Source organism: Rutilus rutilus, assembly GCF_951802725.1.
Source record: "Rutilus rutilus genome assembly, chromosome: 1".
Taxonomy (NCBI): Eukaryota; Metazoa; Chordata; class Actinopteri; order Cypriniformes; family Leuciscidae; genus Rutilus; species Rutilus rutilus.
In genome coordinates this window covers 11,655,598-11,681,134 of record NC_140209.1, presented here as the reverse complement: position 1 = coordinate 11,681,134, position 25,537 = coordinate 11,655,598, and the positions used below count along the sequence as shown (strand labels likewise).

Genomic DNA, 25,537 nt, shown 5'->3' with positions numbered 1-25,537 from the left:
ATAATCCATGAACTATAATCCGTGTTCTAAACATATTTTGTCTGCAATAATAAATGTACAAAAAAGACAAAACATCTATAAACATCAACATGATCACACAAAAAAAATATATATATATATATTTTTTTTTTGTGGTTTAGAGTTCATGGCAAGTTTATAATTCAACTGTTAAAGCATGAAATAAGGTACCACGAATTAGTGAATTTGAGCTTAATGTGGGTATATTATCAGTAAAAATTAATCATTAAAAAAAAAAAGTAATCATTAAAAAAAAATCAGCCATATATAACCCACTAATAGATTCATATTAGATTAGATTCACAGATTCATAACCCACTAATGTTGTGCACTAGAGGGAGCCACAGGACTGCACATTCTTCAAGATCTGAGTAGACTAAATTCAGTTATATTTAGACTTTATATTTAGACTATAGACTTTATTCAAGAGTTCACACATGAATTGCGGGTGCTAAAGTGATGTTGATTCAATGCAGTTAACATTGACACATTAACATTGATTTAACATTGTTTGGATGGTTGCTTGCTATCTGGGACCCTCATCAAACACAGCTAATCAATGTCTCCAGGATTACTAGAAAGCTACAGGCAGGAGAGTTTATCAGGGTTGGAGATAAACTCTGCAGGACAGTGGCCCTCCAGGACCGAGTTTACCCATTCCTGGCTAAAACCTTTGCTTGAAAAGTTTTGAATAGATGTGATAGTGATATTCAATAGTTTGGCCACACCCACTACACACTCCTGCCAGTCGGACGGATAACAGCTCCAAACCCTAAAAGCTCAACATTTCACAATTCCACGAAAATGTTTTCTGGATGTATCCATACACAAGAGACACAAGCATAACAGATTGTTATGATCCAGAAGATCACATTTGCTTTTATTTTTGCCTTATGGACAATTAGAGACATTAACATGATTGTGTAGGCTGTCTGTATATGTGCACTGCATTAAAGCTCATTTTTTTATTTTTTTTCAGATGAAGGAAAAGGATGCAAAAAGAAAAAAGTATAGTGCACGCCTTGCACTCGACACTATATACATAATTAACATATTTGACAGACCAGACGATGCCAGAGCAGAAGGCACCTATGCTGGAACTTATACAGTTATAATTGCAACTGGTAATTATACAGTTTATTTTATTAAAACACTTTTGGATGTCATACTGTAGAAACATTACTATAATCAATTATATGAAATTAATAACACACATGACAGTTTATATATAGAATATGTGACTGTTAATAGATGACATCATGGCGTTTTCTATGTCTTTGCACACCAGAAACGTGTCTGACGCGGCGCTGCTGCTGCTAGGTGACGACAAAATAGGCAACAAAATATTTTGTTCTATATTGACACGTGCAATATTTCAAAATTGATAATTTTTTATAATTTTTCTTTAAATTACATTTATATCTGCATTTATGTCAAAACCAAAGACTTTCAAACATCAAAATATCATTTATTAATATGTATTCGTATCAAAATGACATACAAACACCTTTTCCTATTCTATTTTGCCTGGAAACGCTTCCAACACGCTTGTGTGTCGAGTGAAAAATATGCGTTGGTTCTAATAAAAATGGACACGCCACGAAGCCAGTGTGTAGCCGGCCTAACACATCAACCCAATTTTCATTTTCAACCAAAATTTGACGTCTAAACGATGAAGTTCATGTCCAATAACATTTCTAGCTGGGGTGAGCTCATACTGTGGTCATAATATGAGCACACAGTGAGTGCGCTGTGAGGTTACACTTGTGACTCACATTGTGATCATATGGAGAGATCACTGTGAGATCAACGTGTTGACTGGGATGTTAATGAAAAAAAATCTGGCCTTTTAGTTGTAAAAAAAAAAAGAAGAAAAGAAAAGTAATTTAAACTTGGTGTCACTCTTTCTTCAGGGTGATCAGAGTTTTTTCCCTGTTTTCTGAGAAGAAGAAAATAAAACAATGAACAATCCTCTGTAAGTTTTTGCTATTGTAAATATTGCTGCAGATTGGCTCTAAACTCATCAGTATTTTATTGTAATATTGTCGGCATCTCTATTTCCTCTGGGTGCTTCGAGTCCTTCCTCCCTGCAAAATAAAAGCATTGACTGACCTCTCGTATGTGTTTTTATCATGATTGCAGATTGTTCCAGATCAGATGAGTGCAGGGACGCGGGAAGTGGGGGTGCTGGGGGTGCTGCAGCACCCCCTGTTTTCACAGAATTGTAAATGCAATGCATATGTTAGTTCATTAAAATGTATTCATTTTTAGCATTTAGTCATTTATTTGTAATAAACACTTTAAGTGGGCTATTTAAAAATTGTTATATATGTTAAATTATGTTTTTAAAACATAAGCGCAGAGTGTATTGTGTGTGTGTCGAAAGAATTTGTCCGCAGCTGCAAAAAATAAAAAATAAAAAAATAAAAAACACAGTCAAAAACCCCACTGTTAGTGTTTTGTAAGGAACAGGCAAATATGTAAAATATAGCAGGAGACATTTTAATTGTTTACTAATAAAACAGGTTTTTTTTTTTTATGTCAGTGTTGGCTATAGCCATGAAGTTGACGAATCGCGATCTTCGCAGCGCCAGAGAGAAATGCACATTTCATACGAATTAGGCCTACATAAGCAGCGCAGTCTGTTTTCTTTCGTTTTGAATTGTTCTGCTTAAAAGTAGACATTTCACGCTATCTATATGTCTCAGGTCTGTGAGGCAATAGGCTACCTTATAGCCCTACGCTGAGTTTCGGTTCATTTATGAGACGAGCTCCATGGTTCGCCAGCGCCTCCGTGTCCTGATAATCTATTTTCTAATAGCCTTCTTATTTATTAAAACCAGACCATTTTTTGATGAAACATCGATTAAAATTAAGATAGAATTAATACAAAACGAAATTAAATTTAAAGACAGGCTTTGTGCTTTCAGGTTGAGGTCTCTGTGAAAGTTTTAAAACATTCGTTTAGTGCCGCTTTAGAGCGCTCACGTCCGTAGCTGAGAACTGTCTGTAACATGTTTTTTTCTTTTTTTTTTTGTGAAATAAATTTCAAAAAAAATGCGACTTAGTCCAGTGCGACTTAAGCTAGGCCTATATGTTTTTTCTTCCTCGTGACGCATTTTTTTGACTGATATGCGACTCTGGAGCGACTTATAAAATAGGCTACGGTAAGTTATTTATTATTTTTGTGCAAATGTCCCATAAAGTCCCATCCTTTAAGGATTAATTTATGTCCCGTTGACCGGTCCATTGCGTTACGAATAAAAACAGAATCAATAAAGTAAAAAATGTGATGTGCAGTCAGGTTTAAGTGTGTGCTATTTGAACAAGTGTTCTCACTGATACGTTTGTTGTGATACGCGGAGATTTGACGAGTTTTATAGTCTTGATATTGTTTCTTATTCAAAACCCCCAACCTAAAACCTCTTCCCGCGCCCCTGGATGAGTGTGAATCATCAGATTGTGTGCGGCTCAAAACTCACCAGCTCTTCTTGCACAGATGATCTGAAGAAGAATCACAGTAGGAGCAGCAAACACTGCGATCTCAACAATAATCACAATCACTGCAGGAAACATGAGAGGAAGAAGAGAAACTGTACATGACTGAAGTCAAGGGTATTCAACTATCAACAGTTATTGATGAAGCTTTTACAGACTGACTGATAGTTTAATGTTATAAAGCTGTCAGTATAAATGAACGTGTCGTACCTCTGTATAATGATCCAGCAGTCACACTGACTTCAGTTTCTCCTGGATCTGTGGATCACGTCTGTTAGTTCAGTTCAACACATAATGCCACATATACACAACATCATCATAATACTTGAGCTGCTCATCATAAAAATTATGGATATGTCTGTCATCATTATCTTCTTACTTCAATCTCAAGGTGTCAGGAGGAGAATGGCAATCGCCATTGACCAAAAATAAATCTATTTGATGCTTTATTCATTCATAGATATTCATGTTATAACTTATAAGTGAGTTTCTAGCACACTAGAATTTCTAAGTTTGCAGAAACATTGAAATGTGGAATATCTATTTACTGACTGCATCTAAAACATACAACGTTTCCTGTATGGAAATGTGGCAGGATGGGCTATTTTCCCCTCCTACTATTGTAATTTGAGGTTTGGCCAATGGGCTGTGACCGTGGGTGTATAAGAGCGTAGGGGTGCGTCAGTTTCAGGGGCCGTTACGTCATTGATGCGCCGCTGCTGCTTGCGTTGGAGTGGATTGTTGACCTGTTATGCCATTCATAAAGACCACTGAAGCTGCTGAGCCACTGCTTTTGTAGTTAACTGGTGTGTTGCCGGTTGGGAAATCGAATGTGGACATTTGAGATAGTAAGGAGAGCGCGTTGTGTGTGATGACGTTGTGTAATGAGCTTAATATGGGTTGCTTCAATGGAGTGGGTACTAATTTGTATGTTTTACATAGTCAAAAGTCAATCTGCATCGGCTCCACGTTTTACTCAGTATTCGGGATATTAACCCCTATTCCCTATCATGAGTATATTTGCTATTCACCTAATTCCGCCCCGCCCACTTTTACTTCTGTCCAGTACTTCCGTTGTAAACCAACTTCCGGTTTAGCGGACCCTCATTCAATTTCGAGGAGAACTGCAGAGAAATCTCACTGATAAAATGTCACATAAGATAAGCTAATTTGTGCCAAATGTGCTATGTACGTGTGTACCAACAGCACAGCAATACACTGTTTCTCGGGGTATTTTTAAAACGACTTTTAGGTGTTTATATGACCCGTCTGCCTGTCTGATCGCAGCCCGGCCGATGTGTAGTGTTTAGCCTACATTAGCCACAAACATCTAATGTTGTAATGGTCTCACTACAGGACACATACACATGCTATACCTTGTTTGAAAGCTATGGTCCTCTAGAATTCAGTCGCTGGATTTATTTTACAGCCATTACTTGTGTTAGAGATCAAACCATAAGAAATTGCAGCTAGCAGTTAGCTAAGCTAACGTTACCCTCTTGTTCATCTAGTTGAGGCTCTACTTTCTTTCGTGGCTATTTTTTTCTCATCTGTTGGCTATACACTGCAAATGTATCTGGTGATTAAGCAAACAAACTGTGGTGTAATAATGTTTCAAACTTTACATGTAGTAGCTTGTGCACATCTTCATAACTAGGTAATAGCTATTAGAAAGACACAGCTATTAAATAATTTGATTGTGGCATTGTTTCAAAAGCTTCAAGTGAAATGTACTTTAGTACGTTGCAGCAGTTGTTAATAACCATAGGCCAACGCATTTGGCTATAATATTATAGTCTATCTACTTATATCAAGACAGATAACAGATTGGACCAGGGCAAACAAAGCGCTAAGTAGCTAAACCAGGAAGTGAGATTACGCGGATGGCGCCACCCAGTGCTACTTCCGGAATAAGGTGAATAGGCACGTGATGAGGGCAATGGCTGCGTTCTAATCAAGTGCTGTATGCTCCTGTGCCTCATCGTAAAGTTGCTGTTCTGTTCTCGTAAAGTTGCTGTTCTCGTGTCTACCACGAGACTGTTATGTAGGGCTGTCCCCGACTATGGATTTTCATAGTCGAATCAGAATCGTCATGTCTTGCCTATAGTCGACTAATAGTCGAATCATGTGGGTGGGGCTGGGTGCGGGGCTTTAACGTTTCAAAGCCGCGATGTACAGAAAATCACACAAAGATATAGAAGAAAATGTATAAAAACATTTTGGATCAATAAAACTTAGAAATAACATAACTCCAGAAAGGCCACACTGCAGACAGGATTTGCATTTCACATGCAAATCAAATTAAATCGGCTAAATTACCTGTGCGAGCAGGCCAGCCTACAGCACAACATCGATGTACCGAAAAAATAAACAATTAATTTACTAAATTAAATTAGAACAGAATATACCTTTCTAATAAATAAAAATAAAAATACAAAACGAAATAAATCACAAGATGAGCAAATGTGTGCAAAATGCCTAAAGTGCAGAGGAACATATATTCAAAACACAAGCCACAAATAGTTAGATTAGATAACCCTGACAGATTAATAAATAAAATACAAATAAAGAAATTATAAAAATAACGATAGTAGCCAGAATTTTCAACTTTGTCTTTTTAACTGCAGAAACAACAATAAATGCTAAACTGGAGTGGCAGTCTTTTTAGCTAAAAATGTTCACAGCATCCAAAAATCAAATTAGAACCGGCTGAAAAGTTTTGAAATCACTTGTACCCTACCTGATCGAGAGAACAAACCAGTCTTTCACTCTGTCTGTCCGTTGGAGTCTTTTCAAATTGTGCGCGCGGATAAAATACATTCTAACGTGAAACCCAGTCTATGCGTGAAATGTGTAAACGTTGGCCGGCAGAAGTGCGATAATGGTTTTCCTGATGCTAAATCCAGCCTTGGAGAATATCCTTTCTGTTGGTGTACATCCACACTTTAGATTTTCTTATCCCAGACATTGTTAAAGATTTAAATCCTTGCCGCGAAGATGCTCCTCTGTCGGTCACGGATTGAAAGTGAAACTTAAATCTGTCACGGGGTGTTTGGATTTATTCACGCACGTTAAAAAATATTTATTAAAGGAGTCATAATGTAGAAATTTCACTTTTCCACGAGAATCAATGTATGTTATGATTGCATAATGATTGTACACTGGCCGGGAAGCCGATATTTAAAAGTGAAGCGTTTGTTTACCTCAGGGTTTGTAAAATAGGCCACGTGCACGCGCACGAAAAAACGAGATTTTGATTTCTTCCCCCTCTTGACGTCAAGACGGGGGAGGATATACCAAATATGGACACCGCAAACCTATGCCGCGGGAAGCCCGCCCCTCTCCCCCTCTCCCCCTCAGATTCAGTTTAGTCGACTTGAGAAAGATGGAGAAACCGAGTGCACACCTGAGATGCTCTGTGTGACAGAGCATCTCAACATGCAAACAACATGCAAATGTGTTTTATCTACCAAAAACGGACAAAACTATCAGGGAACAGTGGATGAAATTCATTTTTAATGACGCTGTCCCAACAACTCTTTCAAGTGGCGTATCGTTAGGTGTGTGCGCTAAACATTTTACACCGGAATCATTTACAAATTTGGGGCAGTATCAGGCGACCTTGGCCTCGAAGCTCCGTTTGGGAAAAGGTGCCATCCCAACCATCAGGGACTTGCCAGAAATTGAAAAGGTAAGACTGTGTTTTTATTGCTCTACTGTGGTTAACAAATAGCAGCTAACTGCTAATGCGGCTATTGTATGTAACGTTACCTTCGAGGTAAACACGGGGAATGGACTCTACGAATGCTAGCCACATCTTTCCACTTTGTTTTACACTAGCAGCTACAGTAGTGACGGTACAGGAGTCCATGCTCAGTGGCTAAAACTGTTTAAATGCAAGTATGAAAACAATATACCACTAAACATTATTAGCCAAACTCATGCAAAACATGCAGTTTGAAAATAGCTTTCAGTTAGTGGGGCTTCTGTAAGAATGTATCTGGAAATGGTGTATTTTTTCTACGACCAATCAACGCGCCCCTCATTTGCATTATTATAATGACCGTCCACGACAGCCAAAACATCGCATCAGATCTCGCGAGACAATAATGCCTTTAGAAATAAGGGTCTGAGGGGCTCTGTGTTGATTTTTTTTTTCACTTTTCTTTTTTAGAAGTGCCTGAAAGACTATAATAGAGCATTGGGTATCCAAGGTAACACAACATTATGACTCCTTTAAAAGCTTCTTTCTTTGCACATTTTTATATACAGCATTATCATAATAGGCTGAATATTAACGACATAAAAGCTAGTTCTATGTGAAATCAGACATTGAGCGCCCTCATATAGCCAAAGTGGCATGATCCTCATTTCATAACACCTCTGCGAAGATTCGACCGTGAGATCGGTAGTCGAATCAGGCTCCTTCTATCGAAGCATCGAATCTTCGACTATTCGGGGTCACCCCTACTGTTATGGTTCCAATGAGTTTCCATTGTTGCTCTTAATTGAGATTCTCTGTGCTTTCTAAACTTTGGTTGCAGAAGTGTGTCTCAGTGTTATGCTTTAAGTTTCTTTTTGTTTTCCTTTTCTAGTTTATTTCTTAAATTTGTTTTCTTTAATTAACAGCTTTGTATTTCTGAATTTGTATTTTGGTTTCACTTCATTTATTGTGATTATTGAATAATCACTTATTTCATTTAAACATTATTATGGTTGAGCTATATGGCCGAAGACATTTGGTCAGTTGTTTATGTTTCTTTAATTTGAATTTGCTTATGTTTTGATTTTTGTTATTTGTGACTGCATTATGTAGGCTCAGGTAGGACAGATTATTTAGTCCCTTTCCCGAGCTACATTTAAGTTATACTTTATATTGTTTAATTATTGTGTTTTGCTAATGCATATCATGCTGTCTCTCTCTTGTTGTCGGCAGGATCTGGGCACCGGGGGCAGACGAGTGACCTTCTCTGGGTGGTGGGGTCCTTCACCGTGTGTGTCGTGCTCTTCACTGACATTAGTCGGTCTGTGTGTGTGATTGTAGTGATTTCCTCATCCAAGGGTGATTATTCTATCTGAGTCTGCCCCGTGGGTAAGCCCTGGTTCCTTTGCCAGTGATAATTGAATCTTTCAATGAGATGAGTGAGACTGCATGTTAATGCCTGTTTTAACTGCTAATAAAGAGTATTTGTACGACTACCTATGTCTCTGGCTCTAATGGTGACTAGAACCTGTCCGTGCCTTTAGAGGGCGCATTTAATTCTTTGGGTGAAATTCCCAAGGTGGCGTAGTGGGAAAGTGATATCAACTTGGTTATTGTAGTAGTCTGTTTGCTGAGCATGTGTATAATTCGTGCTCCACCCGCCCTATAACTCTCGCTCTGCCACAAAAACATTAAAATGCACAAATATTGAGGAATGCTTCGAGGTTGATGTGTGTGACAGTGATCATGTGATCATGAACCTTGTGTAGAAGCTGCTGCTGTAGTTCGGCTTGATGTCTTCTCAGAGTTTGAGCTTCTGACTGGAGTCAGTGTTGTTGAAGCGACTGGAGCTGCAGAAGATGAATGTTCAGACGCATCAGGACATTAACATCATATTTTCATATTGATCATGACATGCAGTTTGTGTTCAATCATCACAGCTTACAGTGGCAGTAGTTGAGAAGAGAGATGTTACTGTATCATTTATTCCTGGTTTATATGAGAGTGAAACACAGTGAGCTGCTTCCCATAAACCTTCAGCTTTCCTGAATCAATGACATTATTAAGCCTTATACATGTAATTCCTAAAACTGCATAAAAATCCTTATCATTTTTATTCTTAATTTTTATTTTTAATAATAATCCTTATTATTGACCTAGTATGACCCATAGGAGGTCAATATTGGGAATTATAAAGATTTTTATGCAGTTTATGACTTTGACCTCTAATATTTTACAATTGCCAAACATATGAAGCCATCAGAAAGAGTAGAGCCAGTGTGTGAAAGTTTGACAAATCTGTCTGAAAAGAGTGTTTTCTCACCTGAATACTTGACAGTGTATCTGACTGAGGTCTGGAGTTGATTTCTGTGAGTAAGCCGACATCTCCACTCTCTGTTGTTATCTTCATTCAGGAGTGTTGTAGTCAGAGTGATGATACAGGGATAAAATGATAATAATATCTGATATCTGGAGTCTGTCTTCAGATCAACACCAGTCTGATTCACCCACAACAGCTCAACTCCCTCATAACTGACCCGATCATCACAGGAGAATCCAGCATCTGAATACAACTGACAGGAGAGAGTCACAGAGCGGCCTGGACTGATCTCAGTCTGTGAGGATGAAGATGATGATGATGATGATGATGATGAGGATGGAGACACTGAAACTGAACACAAGACACAAATCACAGAGTCTTCAATCATTATCTGAGTTTAAAGAAGAATCTGCCCTTTTTAAATTGACCACATAATCATAAACTTACCATGAAGAACATGCAGATAAACACGTGCATCATGTCCTTGTTGTTGGTGGTCTATCCATTGTCGGCAGGTGTATAATCCATAATCTTCTACTGTGACGTTCTTGATGTTCAGAGAGCAGTCAGACTCCAGACTCAGTCTCTCATGTCTCTCTGTGTCTTTCCTCTTTATCCCTAATTCAATCAGTTCAACTCCTGCTGGATGTCTGAATCTGTTAGAGTAGGTCCATGTAGTTTTAGATTTGCAGTCAGAAAGAGCATTATTACAGGGCAGACGCACATTTTCACCAGAACTGATGAACACATGATCCACTCCACTGATACCTGAAACACAGTATATCTCAGTGATCATTATGATATATATTAATAAATTAAACCATATACCAGCATATCAAGCAGAAGATTTAACTCATACAGTCTTTTTCCGGTGTTTGATAGTTAGTGCATTAATTAACATTTGTTAAAAACAACGTAAAAAAAAAAAAAAAAAGTTAAATTAATTAATGTTTTGTTAAAAACAAACGTTATTTCCGATGAAAATCAGATTCAAATCATACAGTCTTTTTCCGGTGTTTGATAGTTAATGCATTAATTAACATTTATGGATAAACCAAATCAAACGCCTCTTTAAGAAGGAATAAGAAATACCCTGACTTTGAAACAAATGTAAATAATGTAATATCATCATATCTTGAACTCTTGATTTCAGCTTTGTCATAAACATTACTGGACGGCACAGGATTAGTTGATCCTCCTCTTCAACCGTAGAAAATACACTAATAACTGACCTTAAAAGCTCTTTATCTGTTCTGTGTTTCTCTCTTTCCTTCAAACTCACCCTACTGTGACTTATGCACAGCTAAATACAAAATAACAATTCAAAACCCACAAAGAATATTTGTGGAACAGTTCCCAAAGGAAGGAGCAAAACTCAGGGAAGGTTTGCTGGGATCAGTAGTTCACTCTCCATCCAGACACAGTCGTGATGATACTGTACTTCTGTTCTCTGACCACACAACATCACTTCACTGAGCTGAACACTCGTTGTGTGTTTGATAGTAAGTTTATGATCAATCATGAGCTGAGTTTGGGAAGTAGTTAACAGTGAATTTGATCATGATTAGGGCCCTCTCAAGTAAAAGTCATGACAAAATAATGCATTAACAAATCATTTAATAAAATATGATTAAACATGCACTAGGAGAATATATATTTGTATTCCTTTACACCACCAGTACAACAAAACAAACAAACAAAACAAAAGATAAAGGTTATTTGTAGTTCTTTTACTCACAGCGCATTCACTGTGTGCTCATACTATGATCTCGATATCAATATTGTTAAAAGCGCTATATAAATGAAGGTGACTTGACTTGACAATATGAGCTCATCCCAGATAGAAATGTTGTTGTTCTATGAATGTTTTGAGAGCATTATGTTCTTGTAATGTTTTCTGTAGATAATTGTATTTTTGTTACCAGAATGTTCTCCTAAAAGGAAGGATAACACTCTCTAAACATTCTTATACAGTTTTAGCGGGAAGTTTCCCAGCAGACACAGGACTGAACCATCTTTTCCTCATATGTCTCTAGTTTCCTGTTTACACTCAGTGCATTTGAGGTCGATATGACCCCAGAAATGTATAGAGTGATTGTATTTTTTATTTTTATTTTATTTTTACATTTTTAATAATACACATAATATATCAATTTTTTTGGTTTACTTCTCATCTATACATTAATGCTATGTTTTGGGAGATTTGAAGTACTTTTGTACCTATTTACTGCAAAATACCTCAGCTACACCATTAGCTACACCATTAGCATATGGAATATTACCTTTTTATAAAAAAAAAAAAAAAAATGATGATGGAAATTAAATATGAGTTGTTTCTGGATATTGATCTAGGTGTGAGATGCATAATTCTTCCATCTTCTGGTTAGACATTTTTTTTGAGGAAAATATAGTTTTGCCAAAAAGTGTAATTACCATACACTTCCAGCAGAGGCGCCATAGAGATCCATTCATTTTTTTTGGATGTGACGGACTGCTCTTATAACAGCTTTTGTTATGAATATATATTTATACATTTTAAAATACTTTAAATCAGTATTTTTTTTGTTGTTATTTGAGGTCTTTTGAAGTGTCTTGTTTTTGCAATAATGCCACATAAATTTGCAGTAATGACACTAAAAGAAAAGACTTGAATGCAGTTACATATTATTTATTTCAATAATCCAAATGTATAAAATTATTAACTTTAGAATAAGAAAGACATTTTTAGTACATAAAAGTAAATAAAACCCCCAAACCCCCAAAAAACAGCAATAAGCGGACAGGAACACGAGTAAAGAGTAAACACAACTGTCTGTGTGTGTGTGTGTGTGTGTGTGTGTGTGTGTGTCTGTGTGTGTGTGTGTGTGTGTGTGTGTGTGATCACGTTCGTTCCACATTGCATTTGTGCTCTAGTACATTGACGTATGGACATTTTCAGATTTATTCTGGATTTATTGATTTTTTTTGACAAATGAAAAATTTAAATCAATTTTCATTTCAAAGACATTCATTTCAAAGGTCTTGAGTGTGACTTTTTTTTTTTTTTAAATACCTTCAGAACAACCGAATCAAGCCCAGTTTTGTGTGTGTGTATAGATAGATAATTTAGAAAAAGTCACAAAATCTTATTGCACTGAGATGAAGGAAACCATTTATTTAAACTAAAGAAAAGTCGACTGGGTCATATTGACCCCAAAGGACAAATCAGGCTTCGGTCCTGGAGGGCCACTGTTATACTGTTATAGTTGTGTTTTATTCTCTGAGAGTGCAAGCATGATGTTGAATCATCATCATCACATTGTAACATAAATTCAATGCCAGTATCATTGATTTAACATTGTTTGGATGGTTGCTTGCTATCTGGGACCCTCATCAAACACAGCTAATCAATGTCTCCAGGATTACTAGAAAGCTACAGGCAGGAGAGTTTATCAGGGTTGGAGATAAACTCTGCAGGACAGTGGCCCTCCAGGACCGAGTTTACCCATCCCTGGTTTTCTTAATGAAGCACGTCACCGTTATTGAGATTGGTAGTAAAATCCAATCAAAGTCAGGTGTCAGTAATTTTTTATCATATAAATGTCTATAACTCCGAAGCGAATTGAGATATTTTCACCAAAATTGACACACATATGTATGGGCTCACTCTGAGGTGCACATTAAAAAATGGTGGGACTGAGCCTCTTGGTGGCGCTATAATAGAACAAAACATGAAATTCTCATTGAATATTGTTAAAAGCGCTACTGCGAACATCGCGAGTCAGCATCATCAACTTCATCTTCAACTTCACACGTCAAATACACAGGAATGATTATCGGCCTGTTCACATCGGCCCTATTTTGACATCGGAACGATACCGATGTGTAAAAAAATGACCATATCGGCCGATATTATATCGGCGGCCGATATATTGTGCACCACTACATAAAATGCTATGTTTTATGAACGCATCAGCGTATTGTTAAGCAACTCGGTATGAGTCATCGGCACCATGCCTTGAAGGTACTCAAAAAGTTTGAAATTGAAAAATGTAATCGTATCATCTCCAGACTCCAGGCATGATGCCAAAATGACTTTTCAGGCTTTATTTCTGCAATGCCTTGACATATTGACACCAAACTTTGTATGTGTCATTGTCACTTCACTCTGGCCACATCACATCGATTTAGTAACTGCGCCATCTATTGGTCGAAAGTGATAATCCATTAAATCATCTTATAAGGTACTCTATATATGATTTTTCAGCCATTTGCCCAAAATCCTCTTTAAATGTCTTTAATTGCTCATTGTTGCAGTTGGTCTGACACTTTCAGCCATGTTGGCATGTCTTGTCGTCTTCTTGCACTTGGCCCTTTACAAATATAGCTGCAAGCAGCCATTATGGCATTATGGCAGCCATTATGGCTGTTACCGTTTTTTCCTCACTTAATGCAAACAACACACTCTCCAGAATAAACTATTAGTCTTTATCAGAGAGCTGTTCAAATCACTGACACACTCTTGTAGAATTGAAATAATCTTGACTGTTTTTCTACCCCCTCTTTCCACCACAAGGACCATTTGGAGTTCCCAAAGACACAGATAGTGATCAAGGCCTGTAGGCCAGAATGTGTGTATTTTGGGGGTCGATGAATTCTCACACCTTTAGTACGGTGGGGGAAGTTCAAATGATCTGATTGGTCAGTTTAAACGTCTCACAGTTGGGTTAAAGTCACATGTTCAGGAAAGGATAAAAAAAGATTGAAACTGTTGCTCTGTCTCTTTTTATGCTCTGGCTCTCTTTCTTGGGGCTCTCTCTCTTTACTTCCTCTTTTCTTTGTCTCTTACTCTCTCTCTCTCTCTCTCTCTCTCTCTCTCTCTCTCAGGAAACATTTACATGCTGGGTAAGATTAAAGGTCCCGTTCTGCGTGATCCCATGTTTCAAACTTTAGTTAGTGTGTAATGTTGCTGTTAGAGCATAAATAATATCTGTAAAATTATAAAGCTCAAAGTTCAATGCCAAGCAAGATATTTTATTTAACAGAAGTTGACTACAAAAAACGGCTCGATTGGACTACACCCCTCTACTTCCTTCTTTAATGATGTCACTAGAACCGTTTCTTGACTAACCTCCGCCCACAGGAATGCTCCCTCAACTCTACTGGCTACTTGCGCACTTCTTATAACTTAGGCTACTGTGTTTACTCAGCTCTTACCGTGATTTTCTGAAGTAAAACTGACGCTTCATCTTTTGTGTGATGTACAATAAACTTTATTAAACTCATCAGTACATGTTTGATCATCATTCAGACAGCAGACTTGTAGGCTATTAATAAATAATGGATACATAGCCTACAAGCAGATGACAAATACGTTATAATAACCGTAATTAAACTACTAAACCATACCTGTTTCATCTCTATACAGCACTCTGACTCTGTAGGCATTATTGTCCGACTCGAAATGAACCGTGAGATGAAATTGTCCTGAGAGACTGAGCGCGAGCTCATGAAGCTCCGCCCCCTGTGTCGTCCAGCAGCAGCTCATTTGCATTTAAAGGGCACACACTGAAACAGCTCGTTTTTCTGAGCCCCAAAAAATGTCAATTTAAACATGCTGTAAAAAATGATCCAGGGTTCTCAAGTCTCACGCATTGGCCGTGAGACACACGCAATTCAACCAGTTCACACGCTCACACGCCACACCGTGTATTTCTCACGCTGAAAAGGCAATGCCAACCAAGTTGTCCTGCAAGCTTTATATATAACATTGTATACGAGGTGCAGGCACACAAAGTGAAGCTTCCTGCCGCCAGCACGTATCAGACATTCTCTGCACGTATCTCGGCCAGATTGCGTTCGTTACTAGGCAACATAGATGCGCGAACCATAGGCGCGAACACACGGAAGTTGACGGAAAATTCTCGGCCGCCGTACGTTCGTTACTAAGTAACCAACAACATCACGCGAACACACGTCGTGATGGAGAAGGTAAGTTGGAATTAAGAAAGCTCGTCTAACATTTTTAGGCCAGAACATTAAATATATCAATGTTATCAAGGCGTCAAAATGTGCAACAAACACTTACAACACAAAACACATTTCATAAGCTGCAGTGTGTACTCTTGTGTACACACACACACACAAACACACACACACACACACACACACATGTAGTGTTTTAATTTTTTATGGGGACTTTCCATAGACATAATGATTTTTATACTGTACAAACTGTATATTCTATTCCCTTACACTAACCCTACCCCTAAACCTACCCATCACAGAAAACTTTCTGCAATTTCACATTTTCAAAAAAACATAACTTTTTTGATTTATAAGCCGTTTTCCTCATGGGGACCAAAAAATGTCCCCACACGAACAAGGATTTTGGATATTGCCATCCTTGTGGGGACATTTTGTCCCCATAATGTAAGGTTTACCAGGCCACACTTACACACACACACACACACACACACACGCACACACACACCTTAATACTATGTCATTTGTTCACAATGTCCCACCACACAATAAATCATTATACCATTACGACTAGACACATTCAAAATGCAAAAAGATTTGTTTTTCCAAACTGTTTGGAGCAATTTGTTATATTTTTGTATATTTGTAATTTTGAAATATAACATTAAAGAGTATATTTGATGTGATTAATTGCTCTGTCATTTATCAGATTTACCAATTGTTATAATTTCAATTTGTGCTGGTTAATTATGAACAATGGTTAAAATTGGGGGGCGGGGATGGACGGGCGGGGGCGGGGCTCCATTAGGGCTCCTCCCCTAACCGCATGTGATCTCACTCCAAGCTTTTGATAAAACTTGAGAACCCTGATCAATGATCTGTTGGGTATTTTGAGCTCAAACTTCACATACACACTCTGGGGACATCAGAGACTTATTTTACATCTTGTGAAAAGGGGCATAATACGGGACCTTTAATGGTATAAGTTATTATCATCTCATTCATCTATTTTTATTTTAAGTATAACTATAACCATATTTTGTCATTAAACCTTTTCAATTACAAATAATGTGCTAAATAGTTTTGATTTGGTACTGACTTTGAAGTGCTATCTATTGCAATACAATATCGTCACTCTCTATAGCAACGCTCTCCCACATATTAATCTATTGTAACTGCGCTTATTTCCGCCGTTGGTATAAGTAACAGTGGGTGGAATAGACAAGAAATGTACAGTTTTCTACCATCTTGCTGACAACTTTTCTTTAGTCATTCGGCAGTCTTGCAGCTTGAACCTCTGCAGGAAATCCACACTTACACCCGTTTCACACACTCTGTTTGCAGTGCGTAGTGCTTTCACATATGCTGTGTTTGCAGTAACTGATCCGCGGCTGTACCACAAACACATTTACTCACTATTTGTATTTCAAATCCAGAAGTTATCAGCAACTTTTATTTAAAAAAAAAGTTTGTCAGCATTGCGATTCTCTTTGCACACATACACTCTTTAATAGACGTTTAAACACAATTTAAACAATGTATCATTAAATGCTACTTCTATATAGATATATACATATATTAAAGGTATAGCGGAGGATCTTTCCGAATTTTAGATAAGACCCGCCCTCTCCACTTTTTGAATAAGTTTGATTGATTCACCAGAATGATTGACAATTAGGAGGACCAATAGTATAGGTGATCCACCCGGAAGTAAAAAATCCTCCGCTATACCTTTAAGTTGCTTATATTAAAATAGAACATTTTAAATTAAAACTTAAAATTGACAAAAACTGCCGACTCATGCCTTTTCTTTTGCATTTAAATTTTAATACAATAAATCTTGCATGTCTCAAAGGACTTGTTTTTCCACCTCCATGAATGAGAGAAGTGTTGTTCATTATGTCGCCTTGTTGAGGTAAATTGTAGTTTTCTTTGCTTTACCCCGGTCTTAAAGTAAATAGATGACTGTCAAAAATAGTAGTATTAAATTAAATGCATTTATGGTGAGATTATTATATTTTCATGTCCATCTGTGTACATTTTGACCACGAACCATGCGCTGTCACTTTAATTCAGCGCATGCAGCACAGCAAAAATAGACTCTGTGCGGAAATGATCGCTGCACTGCTGTATACGCACCGCTCCTGGAACGCACGGCTGGACCACATCTGCGTGTGAAAGCTCTAACCTGTTAACATGGGTGCGAAAAAAAATACGCACCGCATACGCACTGCAAATGGAGTATGTGTGAAACAGGCGTTACACTCTTAATATGAAAATAATTCTTCATCATCAGATGTCTGAGTGACACTATGTCCAGTATCAGGAATAATACAGTATGATCTGTGTGTATCAATACACAACTCTGAGAACACAACGTGAATGTGTGCAAGAATAAACTGAGCATGTTCAAATGAACTCTTTCCAGACTAATTCCACTAAATGTCTTTAGAGAAAATACAGATTTCTTTACCTGTGAGAAGTGAAGAGAGAATGATCAGTCCCAGCAGACACAGATCACACTTATCAGCCATTTTGTGTTGCTGTCAGTCTTCCTCTTCATTATATATAGTTACAGCTCTTCCTTTAAACATCATCAGCTCCTCCTCTAGTTGGTTACTTCCTCTGATCTCATCAGCTGAGTGTTTAGTTGTGACTCTATGACACAGATGAAGAAGCGATCAGAAATATCTCTGGTGTAAAACTTGACTTTGAAAAGCTCTTGATCAGAAAGTGAGCTGAATTGTACAGTGGCGTCCAGAAATATTTATCCTCTCATTAGCTATGTTTCCATCAACCTGTTTTTATGCGTATTTTGAAGTATCGCATTAGAAACAAGTGATGGAAATGTAAAATTTCGAATCAAAATCCCTTAAAGCCCCACTATGTAGGATTTCCGTTTTGGTCAAACAACGACCCCTAGTGTCGCTGTGGACTACTTGTATTTAACGTTACTGTCGTAAATACCACTCACGCAGAGCAGTCTCTTCACTCACCTGGCCTGATTCCCTCCCCCCTGTATACCGGTCCCCGTTCAGTCGGATAGAAGCTGTAACGAGTGGCAATAAGGTGTGGCCCCTTTAAGAGCTGCGCGCGCCCTGTTTAACTGTCGGCCGTCTGTATTGTATGTGCGCCTCGAACACCCCGTAAGCGGGTTGTTTCTGTTTGACGCTCATTCTTGTCCTATTTTTGTCAATCAAGTAATGCTGTGGACGGTAGAACATGTGACAGACAGTTACACGAGTTCGATTGGGGAATAAACACAACGCGTTACAAATCGTCGGACATCGAACAAGCACAGCTAGCCTCCGAAGATGTCTACTAATCCATCAACAAGAACGCCAGGTGCTTGTCCGAGTGATATACAATATAAGCAATATACTTACAAGTCCAACAGCATGTGAGGACGTGTTGGGGGAAGTGAGGTAGCCTATGCCGTAAAGCAGTCGAATTTTGTAGTTCTTTTTGTGCGCGGGTGTTACTACCCGAACTCCGAAGTTTAAAAGTACGATTAAAAACTATACAAACCCCGTCAGGCTATGGCAGACGTGTCATTCAACCTATTTTAAGTCGATGTACCATCACAAGGATTTTGGAAATATATTATGAAGGTTGAAAAGTTACTTAGTGTTACTTTAATTTGCAAAAAAGTTTTCACGCTTGCTTGAGGTGGTTTTTGACTTATGAGTCAGAGGGCCCTATCTTGCACCCAGTGCTATTGACTTTGTACACCAACGCATATATCATTCCTATTTTGCACCTGACGCACAGCAGACTTTTCCCTCGACAGACGCACGTCTGTAAATTAGCGAATGAACTTGCGCTCCCGGGGGCGGTTCAGCGAAAAGAGGAGGCGTGTTCCGGCGCAAACGTTTCCTGGTGCTATTTTGCAGATCCAGAAAACAATTCCGCCACAGACCAGGAAAAACCTAGTCTAAAGTCAGTGGCGCGTTTTCAGTGGCGCGTTCAGATGCTATTTTAAGGGCGCATGCTTGGCCATAATGTAGCGTGTGCACAACGCACATGCACTTTGCTTCTCTCATCTACACACAGACGCAGCAGTTGCCATTTTTGCAGACCATACATAATTACAAGGAAAATTATTCCCCATGAGGGAAATCATTGTGGTGTCCATGAAGAAAAAATAGGCATAAATCTAGCTTACACATTTACCCAAATTATTATACGGCTGTATCCTGGGTTTCCCCATGCTGCCTTGTGCGCAGCGCGATTTTATTCACGTTGCTAGGCAGCCTGGATTCCATGGACCAGATTTTCGCCTCAGCGAGGGGACCAATCACAGTTACCTTTCAATGCAGCCTTAGATAGTGTTCTAAGTAGTTAAGAACGCAAGTTTATTTCGTCTTCTTCCTTCATCGAATTTCTGTCACTCTACATACGTCATCTGGTATAATTGAAACGATTGGCTATGAGCTACGTACAGGCGCATTTGATAGACATTCGTAGCGCCCAATAAATGGCTCTGGGCATTCGTAAAACCACACCACAAATACGAGAAAATGAACATGTGGTTCCCAGACTACGTCTCAATGAGACGAGGTCTGACGTTAGCCAGGCTAATACGGCTGTTTAACCGAAGCTAATTTGGGTGGGTTTCTCCCATCCCCATACAATGTTACTTCTCTGTGTTTTACGGCCCTGACGAGAACGTCGGTCTCCTCGGTTGTGAACCGCTCCTGGCGCGCGCCTGGCAAATCCGCCAATATAGTAGCAATCCGCCATGGAACAAGGGCGCCTTGGAATGTGAGATGATACTCTGATTGGTTTATTGAACGATACACCCAAACCACACCTATGAGTAATGAAGCTACTTCAGACCAACCCATTTTAGATTTGCGTCAGGCACAAGAGTTATTTATCCCGCCGGTATAATAGCAACAGCACCTGAGATACGCCCACAAAGTCACTTGCGTTTCGCGTTTGATACTTGCGTTTCAGATCGTCAGGCACTCTAACAAGGAGGCTAAAGATCAGAGGAGTGAGGTTTACTTGCACAGCAACTACTAGCTGGTCTCTGTTAAAATAGGGCCCAAAGAGTTAAAGTTCCCTTTTTATGTTTTTTCGAATATTCCCTTTCATGCAGTTTGTAATATAGCTGTTTGTGAATGTAAACGTTCTGCAAAGTTTTAAATTTGAAAGTGCACAATAAATAAAGTTATTGTCATCCAAAAGAAAGAATCGACTCTGAAGTTTACTTCATCACACCTTCCCACATATCAATGTTTGTCTGGCCCAGCTCCGGTACACAGAGCCCATTTTCCCTCGGTCCTCATGCCACAAAGAATGACGTTCCTGGAGTGGCCTAGATCTGGTTTAAAGACAAGGGCCACACATGGGCCATAACTGTCTGACAGGATTCATGCCATTGCTGACATCAGGCCTGCGTGAGGCCATATTCGGGCCAAGATCGCTTGCTATATGTGTGTGCACCATGAAGCTTTTATTAGGCTACTAAGTTTGTGCTTGTGAAACCACAAATTCACAACCTCCAGAAGTGTTGCATTGACAGATGCGTCAAGATCACACTTTATCTATATATACACAGCAAAAACTCCAGTGTTAAATGAACTCTCCTGGGAATTTATTTTAGACCACACTCAAAAGTGTTATAATAAGGGTACATAAAAAGTCAAGGGCCCAACTAAAGCAAACACTGATCACCATAACGGTGTGATTTTCTCCTTCAGTGATTCTGCTTGTTAACATCAGGTGTCTTCAATAATTGTCAATTATCACTCAATTAATCAGTTAATAATTAACTATAATTTAATTATATCTGAATTATAACTTTAACACTGCTTCAGTGTTATTTTAACTCTCTTAGGGGCTGTTTACACAACACCGTTTTCCATGTTACACTTTTTTCGTTCATTTACACGACAAAATGGTGTTTTGGGGCCTGATAACGCAAATATTTGAAAACTGTCTCCTCGTAAACAATCAAAATGTGAATCTCTGAAGACGATGAGGACATGCACATACGTATTATGTGTTCAGTCTATAGTGTTTCATCGCCATCCGATGGCCTGGCAGCAGAATACAGTGTTTTTTTGTCATTTTCGCGGATCCGTGTGAATGGGGATCGTTTTGACAATGGTGTCGACTGTACGCAGAAAACTCAAAGAAAAGACTTCCCCGTTTTAAGCATAACTGGGTTGTAACAACCAGACGAGAGAAAAGGTGATCAGATGGTGTTGGTTATGTTTTGACATAATCATCAATTGACCTGAATGACTGAACTAATTTGTAGTCTAATCAACATTTTTAATATAATTCTAAGGATTTCTTAAAGGGGTCATATAATGGTACATGCACTTTTACAAGTTGATTGTACTGAAATGTGTGTTGGCAGTGCCTGTACACAACCATCATAAAATGATAAAAATCCATCTCCTTATATGTTTTCCACTGTCTCAAATCAAGCCGTTGTGACGTCACACGGTCGGACGCCCCTCCCACAATTGTTGATTGACAGCAGCGTTTCAACACAGACCCGCCCTCGCTCGTGAGCGAGCTGTCATCATAGTCCGCATTGTTGATACGCTGGAGCAGAATGGCGTCTAAGCGATTGTGGTGTTCTGTTCTTGGGTGCAATAAGGAACACAGCAGTCATTTTGATGTTCCTAAATCTGAACCGCTGAAGGCTGAGTTTTGTTTTTGAAGGGAATATTCCCCACGATCAACGTCAATGCTTTCATGTTTGCGCGAATCATTTCACACACCAGACTGCTTTACAAACGAGGGTCAGTATAAAGCTGGTTTTGCTAAGAAGCTGCTCCTGAAAAAAGGATCGGTACCAACTATTCGTGTTCCTGGTGCACCTCCAGAAGAACTAAAGTGAGTGTAACATTTTATTAACCCCCTGGGGTCGGCGGTATCGCCGGCGATACCAGCTCGCGTTTTTCCTTATCAGTGCAATAGAGACTCTAAATACTCTGTTGACTTTGATCTCCCATACACGTTTCATACATCAATCGATCCTGTTAAGTGTGTATTATTTTTGTGTATACTCACAATAAAAACAAAGTGTTGTGCTTTTTGCCAAATAAAGAAAAATAAACATGATGCGAGTTCTGCTTTCTCTCTGTCAGTGTAGTCCGGGGGTCGGCAACCCGCGGCTCTAGAGCCACATGCGGCTCTTAAGCGCCGCCCTAGTGGCTCCCTGGAGCTTTTTCAAAAATATGAAAATGGAAAAAATATTTTTTGTTTTAATATAATTTCTGTAGGAGGAAAAACATGACAAACATTCTTAACCCTTTCGCACGTACAATCACATCGGTGTGATTAGAACGGTCAGTGCATGCCGTGATCAATTGCTAAATTCAAATGTGCTCTCGCATGTTGGCTGGTGCTGAGCCAGAGACAGGCGCGCTCAGAGCTGTCATATATCACAACTTCTCAGTGTTTTCAACCACATAATGTTTATGTTAGGTTTTAGACATATAAGTACTAAAAAAACAATACATTTAGAGTTTGTAAAATATACACTGATGTTAAAGGAAGAGGCAATAATAATCCTTTCCATTATAATTTGACACTTTTTATTCATATCAGATACACATTGTGTAAGTAACTTTAAAGTTTACTCTATTCTTCTCCCAGTTCACCAGCCACTTACTTTTATGTGTATTTTATGTATTTTATGTTGTTGGGTATCACAAAACGCAATATAATACGAAAAAGTAGGCTATCTTACAGCGGTTTGCAACGATTCTCCTTTCCGCCACAATGCATTCCATTACGTCACGTTGGGGAGAGAATATTCCAAAGCCCGCCTTGAGAGCGTTGAGAGTGACTAGAGAGACGAGTAGTAGACGAGACACGAGAGTATTCAGATTATACAACACATATCTAGTCACCTATAACTGTTTAAGCTGGTTCATAAGACTTCGTGTAAAAAGAATGGTAAAGTAAACAAACAATTAACATACTCGTGCGTGCCGGCTTGAAGGGGACCATGATCCTGCGTGAAATGGGTTTATGCTGTCTTCAGCACAAACGGATTCAGGCAGCATGCAAATCCTGGATGCTGAGTGAGGCACGTCACATCTGGTCGCGGGGTGAGCTCCTCGACCAGCGACCAAAACACACTCACTTACAGCACAAGCTTTCCAACGCAGTTTCCATGGGACGGCACCGCCGGCGCCCACACAAGCACCTGCCAAACAGCGACAGACACGCGGCGGCTGCGTTTGCAACATTTTCACCGGAGGAAGAGGTAAACGCTTAGAAACACTTGGCAATAAAGCTGTTACTGGAGCTAGTAGGCTACCATCAAAACGTGGGATAACTAATCATTAATGTGTTTACCACGTTGGGGGAAAGACTTAATTAGGGATTATCTGGAGGGGGTGGATAACAGGTGGGACTGGCAAATTAGCCCATAGCTAGCATGATGCCTTCTATTTCTAGATGAAGACAAAGTTTACCGGTACTTATCTGAACTAATGTCATGATCACTGCCACTAGATATAAAGAAAACGTTGATTTTTCACTCATTTTTCCCAGTCAGTCGCCATAGTTCTAATACAAACTGTATTGGCTGAGGCTACCTTTCCTCCGCTTCTCCCCAACGTGACGTCATCACCGAATTGCGTAAAAAAAAACGTTCATACCAAAAAACGTAAAAAACTGGTCTTTAAGACCATTTTTGAGACATTTTAAAAATGGTATACATATCTTAAGTGATTAATGTACCCATTGATCAACAGTGGTGGTTAACCTGCAACATGGCCTTTAAAATTATAATGGAAATTAAACTTAAAGCACCATCATACAGCAGAGTAGTCACGTGGTGCGTCATTCTCTCCAGGATGCGCTGCAGGTAAAATAAACATTTAACGTTAATCATGAATGCTCATTATGTATTTGTAGCCTACTTATCATTTTGATACTAGGGGGCTAATAAAGCTAATATAGACACTTACAGCATGTGTGGCCTTCATTATAAGGCTTATTTAAGGTTTTTAATTTTTTGCGGCTCCAGACAGATTTTTTTTTTTTTTTTTTTCTCAATATGGCTCTTTCAACATTTTGGGTTGCCGACCCCTGGTGTAGTCCATTCTGAAACGCGTCCGAAAATGAACCATAACTCAGCGAATACTCAGTCAAACAGGCATACAGACACAGGCATGAAGCTTGAATTCTCTTCTTTTAAATTAAGTAATTTTTATTTAAAAAAAATATTCACAGTTCACAGTATGTAATATGAATGAAAAGAGAGAGATGTCAGTCGTTCTCATCTCAGCTCATTAAGTTTTAATGTGACCCCGCCCACGGAGAGCGTGCGCTATTCAAACGCAAATGTGAGGCGATCCACGCAAACCTGTGAACGCCCACATCAGCTGGATAACACACACCGCAAGTTCACTTTCAGACTGTACTTTACGATGCTGTGAGGAATAATACTATCTTGATAATAATCCTGGAAAATTTACCTCAGAAGTTCTGGAAGTTTCATTTCGAGGAGCAAAGGGATCCGGCTGAGGAATATGTCAGGTCTATATCTGCTTAGTTCTAATCGCAAGTGTCTGTACACGCAAAAGACTGTTTAAATATGAATCACGTTTCTGAGTGTGAATGAATGAACGCACAGATGCGCGCTGTTGTGGAGCTACTACAGATGGAAAAATACTGTTTCAAAATGAATCGCGTTTCTGTGTGTGAATGAATGAACAGCTTTTACCAAACTCTATTGCTATACTGAGATGAGTAAAAATCGGATAGATTATAAAGTTTTTACTGTAAAATACTGCCACATCAAATAAGCTTATAATGTTGCCAATTTCTGCTCATATGAATTGAATTACGTATGATACGTATGACAGCTGGTGTGTGGTGAGCGCACTGGCGCCGTTGTACTGTGGCTGCCGTCGCATCATCCAAGTGGATGCTACACACTGGTGGTGGTTGAGGAGAGATTCCCTGATATGATTGTAAAGCGCTTTGGGTGTACAGTAGTACATATGAAAGCGCTATATAAATGCCTCATTCTATTCTATTCTATTCTATAA

General features: G+C 38.8%; 1 protein-coding gene across 1 annotated transcript; it reads right to left on the bottom strand.

Moving 5' to 3' along the window:
• Positions 1 to 994: 994 nt before the first annotated feature.
• LOC311287753 (uncharacterized protein) lies at positions 995 to 18,039 on the bottom strand. Its single transcript, XM_084404783.1, has 8 exons — positions 17,977 to 18,039; positions 9,987 to 10,307; positions 9,543 to 9,890; positions 8,980 to 9,069; positions 3,727 to 3,774; positions 3,501 to 3,581; positions 1,466 to 2,105; positions 995 to 1,259 (listed from the first exon to the last, which is right to left on the bottom strand). The coding sequence occupies exons 1-7, from the start codon at positions 18,035 to 18,037 to the stop codon at positions 2,050 to 2,052; spliced, it is 1,005 nt and encodes a 334-aa protein (XP_084260909.1). The 5' UTR covers positions 18,038 to 18,039; the 3' UTR covers positions 995 to 1,259; positions 1,466 to 2,049.
• Positions 18,040 to 25,537: the final 7,498 nt, after the last annotated feature.

What these genes read in the sequence shown, in the direction of transcription:
- LOC311287753 (XM_084404783.1), bottom strand. Translation starts at nt 18,037, where the DNA reads ATGGCTGATAAGTGTGATCTGTGTCTGCTGGGACTGATCATTCTCTCT. An exon ending in TTATCTGCATGTTCTTCATG is followed by an intron (nt 9,891 to 9,986) that starts GTAAGTTTATGA and finishes TCTTGTGTTCAG; the next exon opens with TTTCAGTGTCTCCATCCTCA. An exon ending in ATACACTGTCAAGTATTCAG is followed by an intron (nt 9,070 to 9,542) that starts GTGAGAAAACAC and finishes CATCTTCTGCAG; the next exon opens with CTCCAGTCGCTTCAACAACA.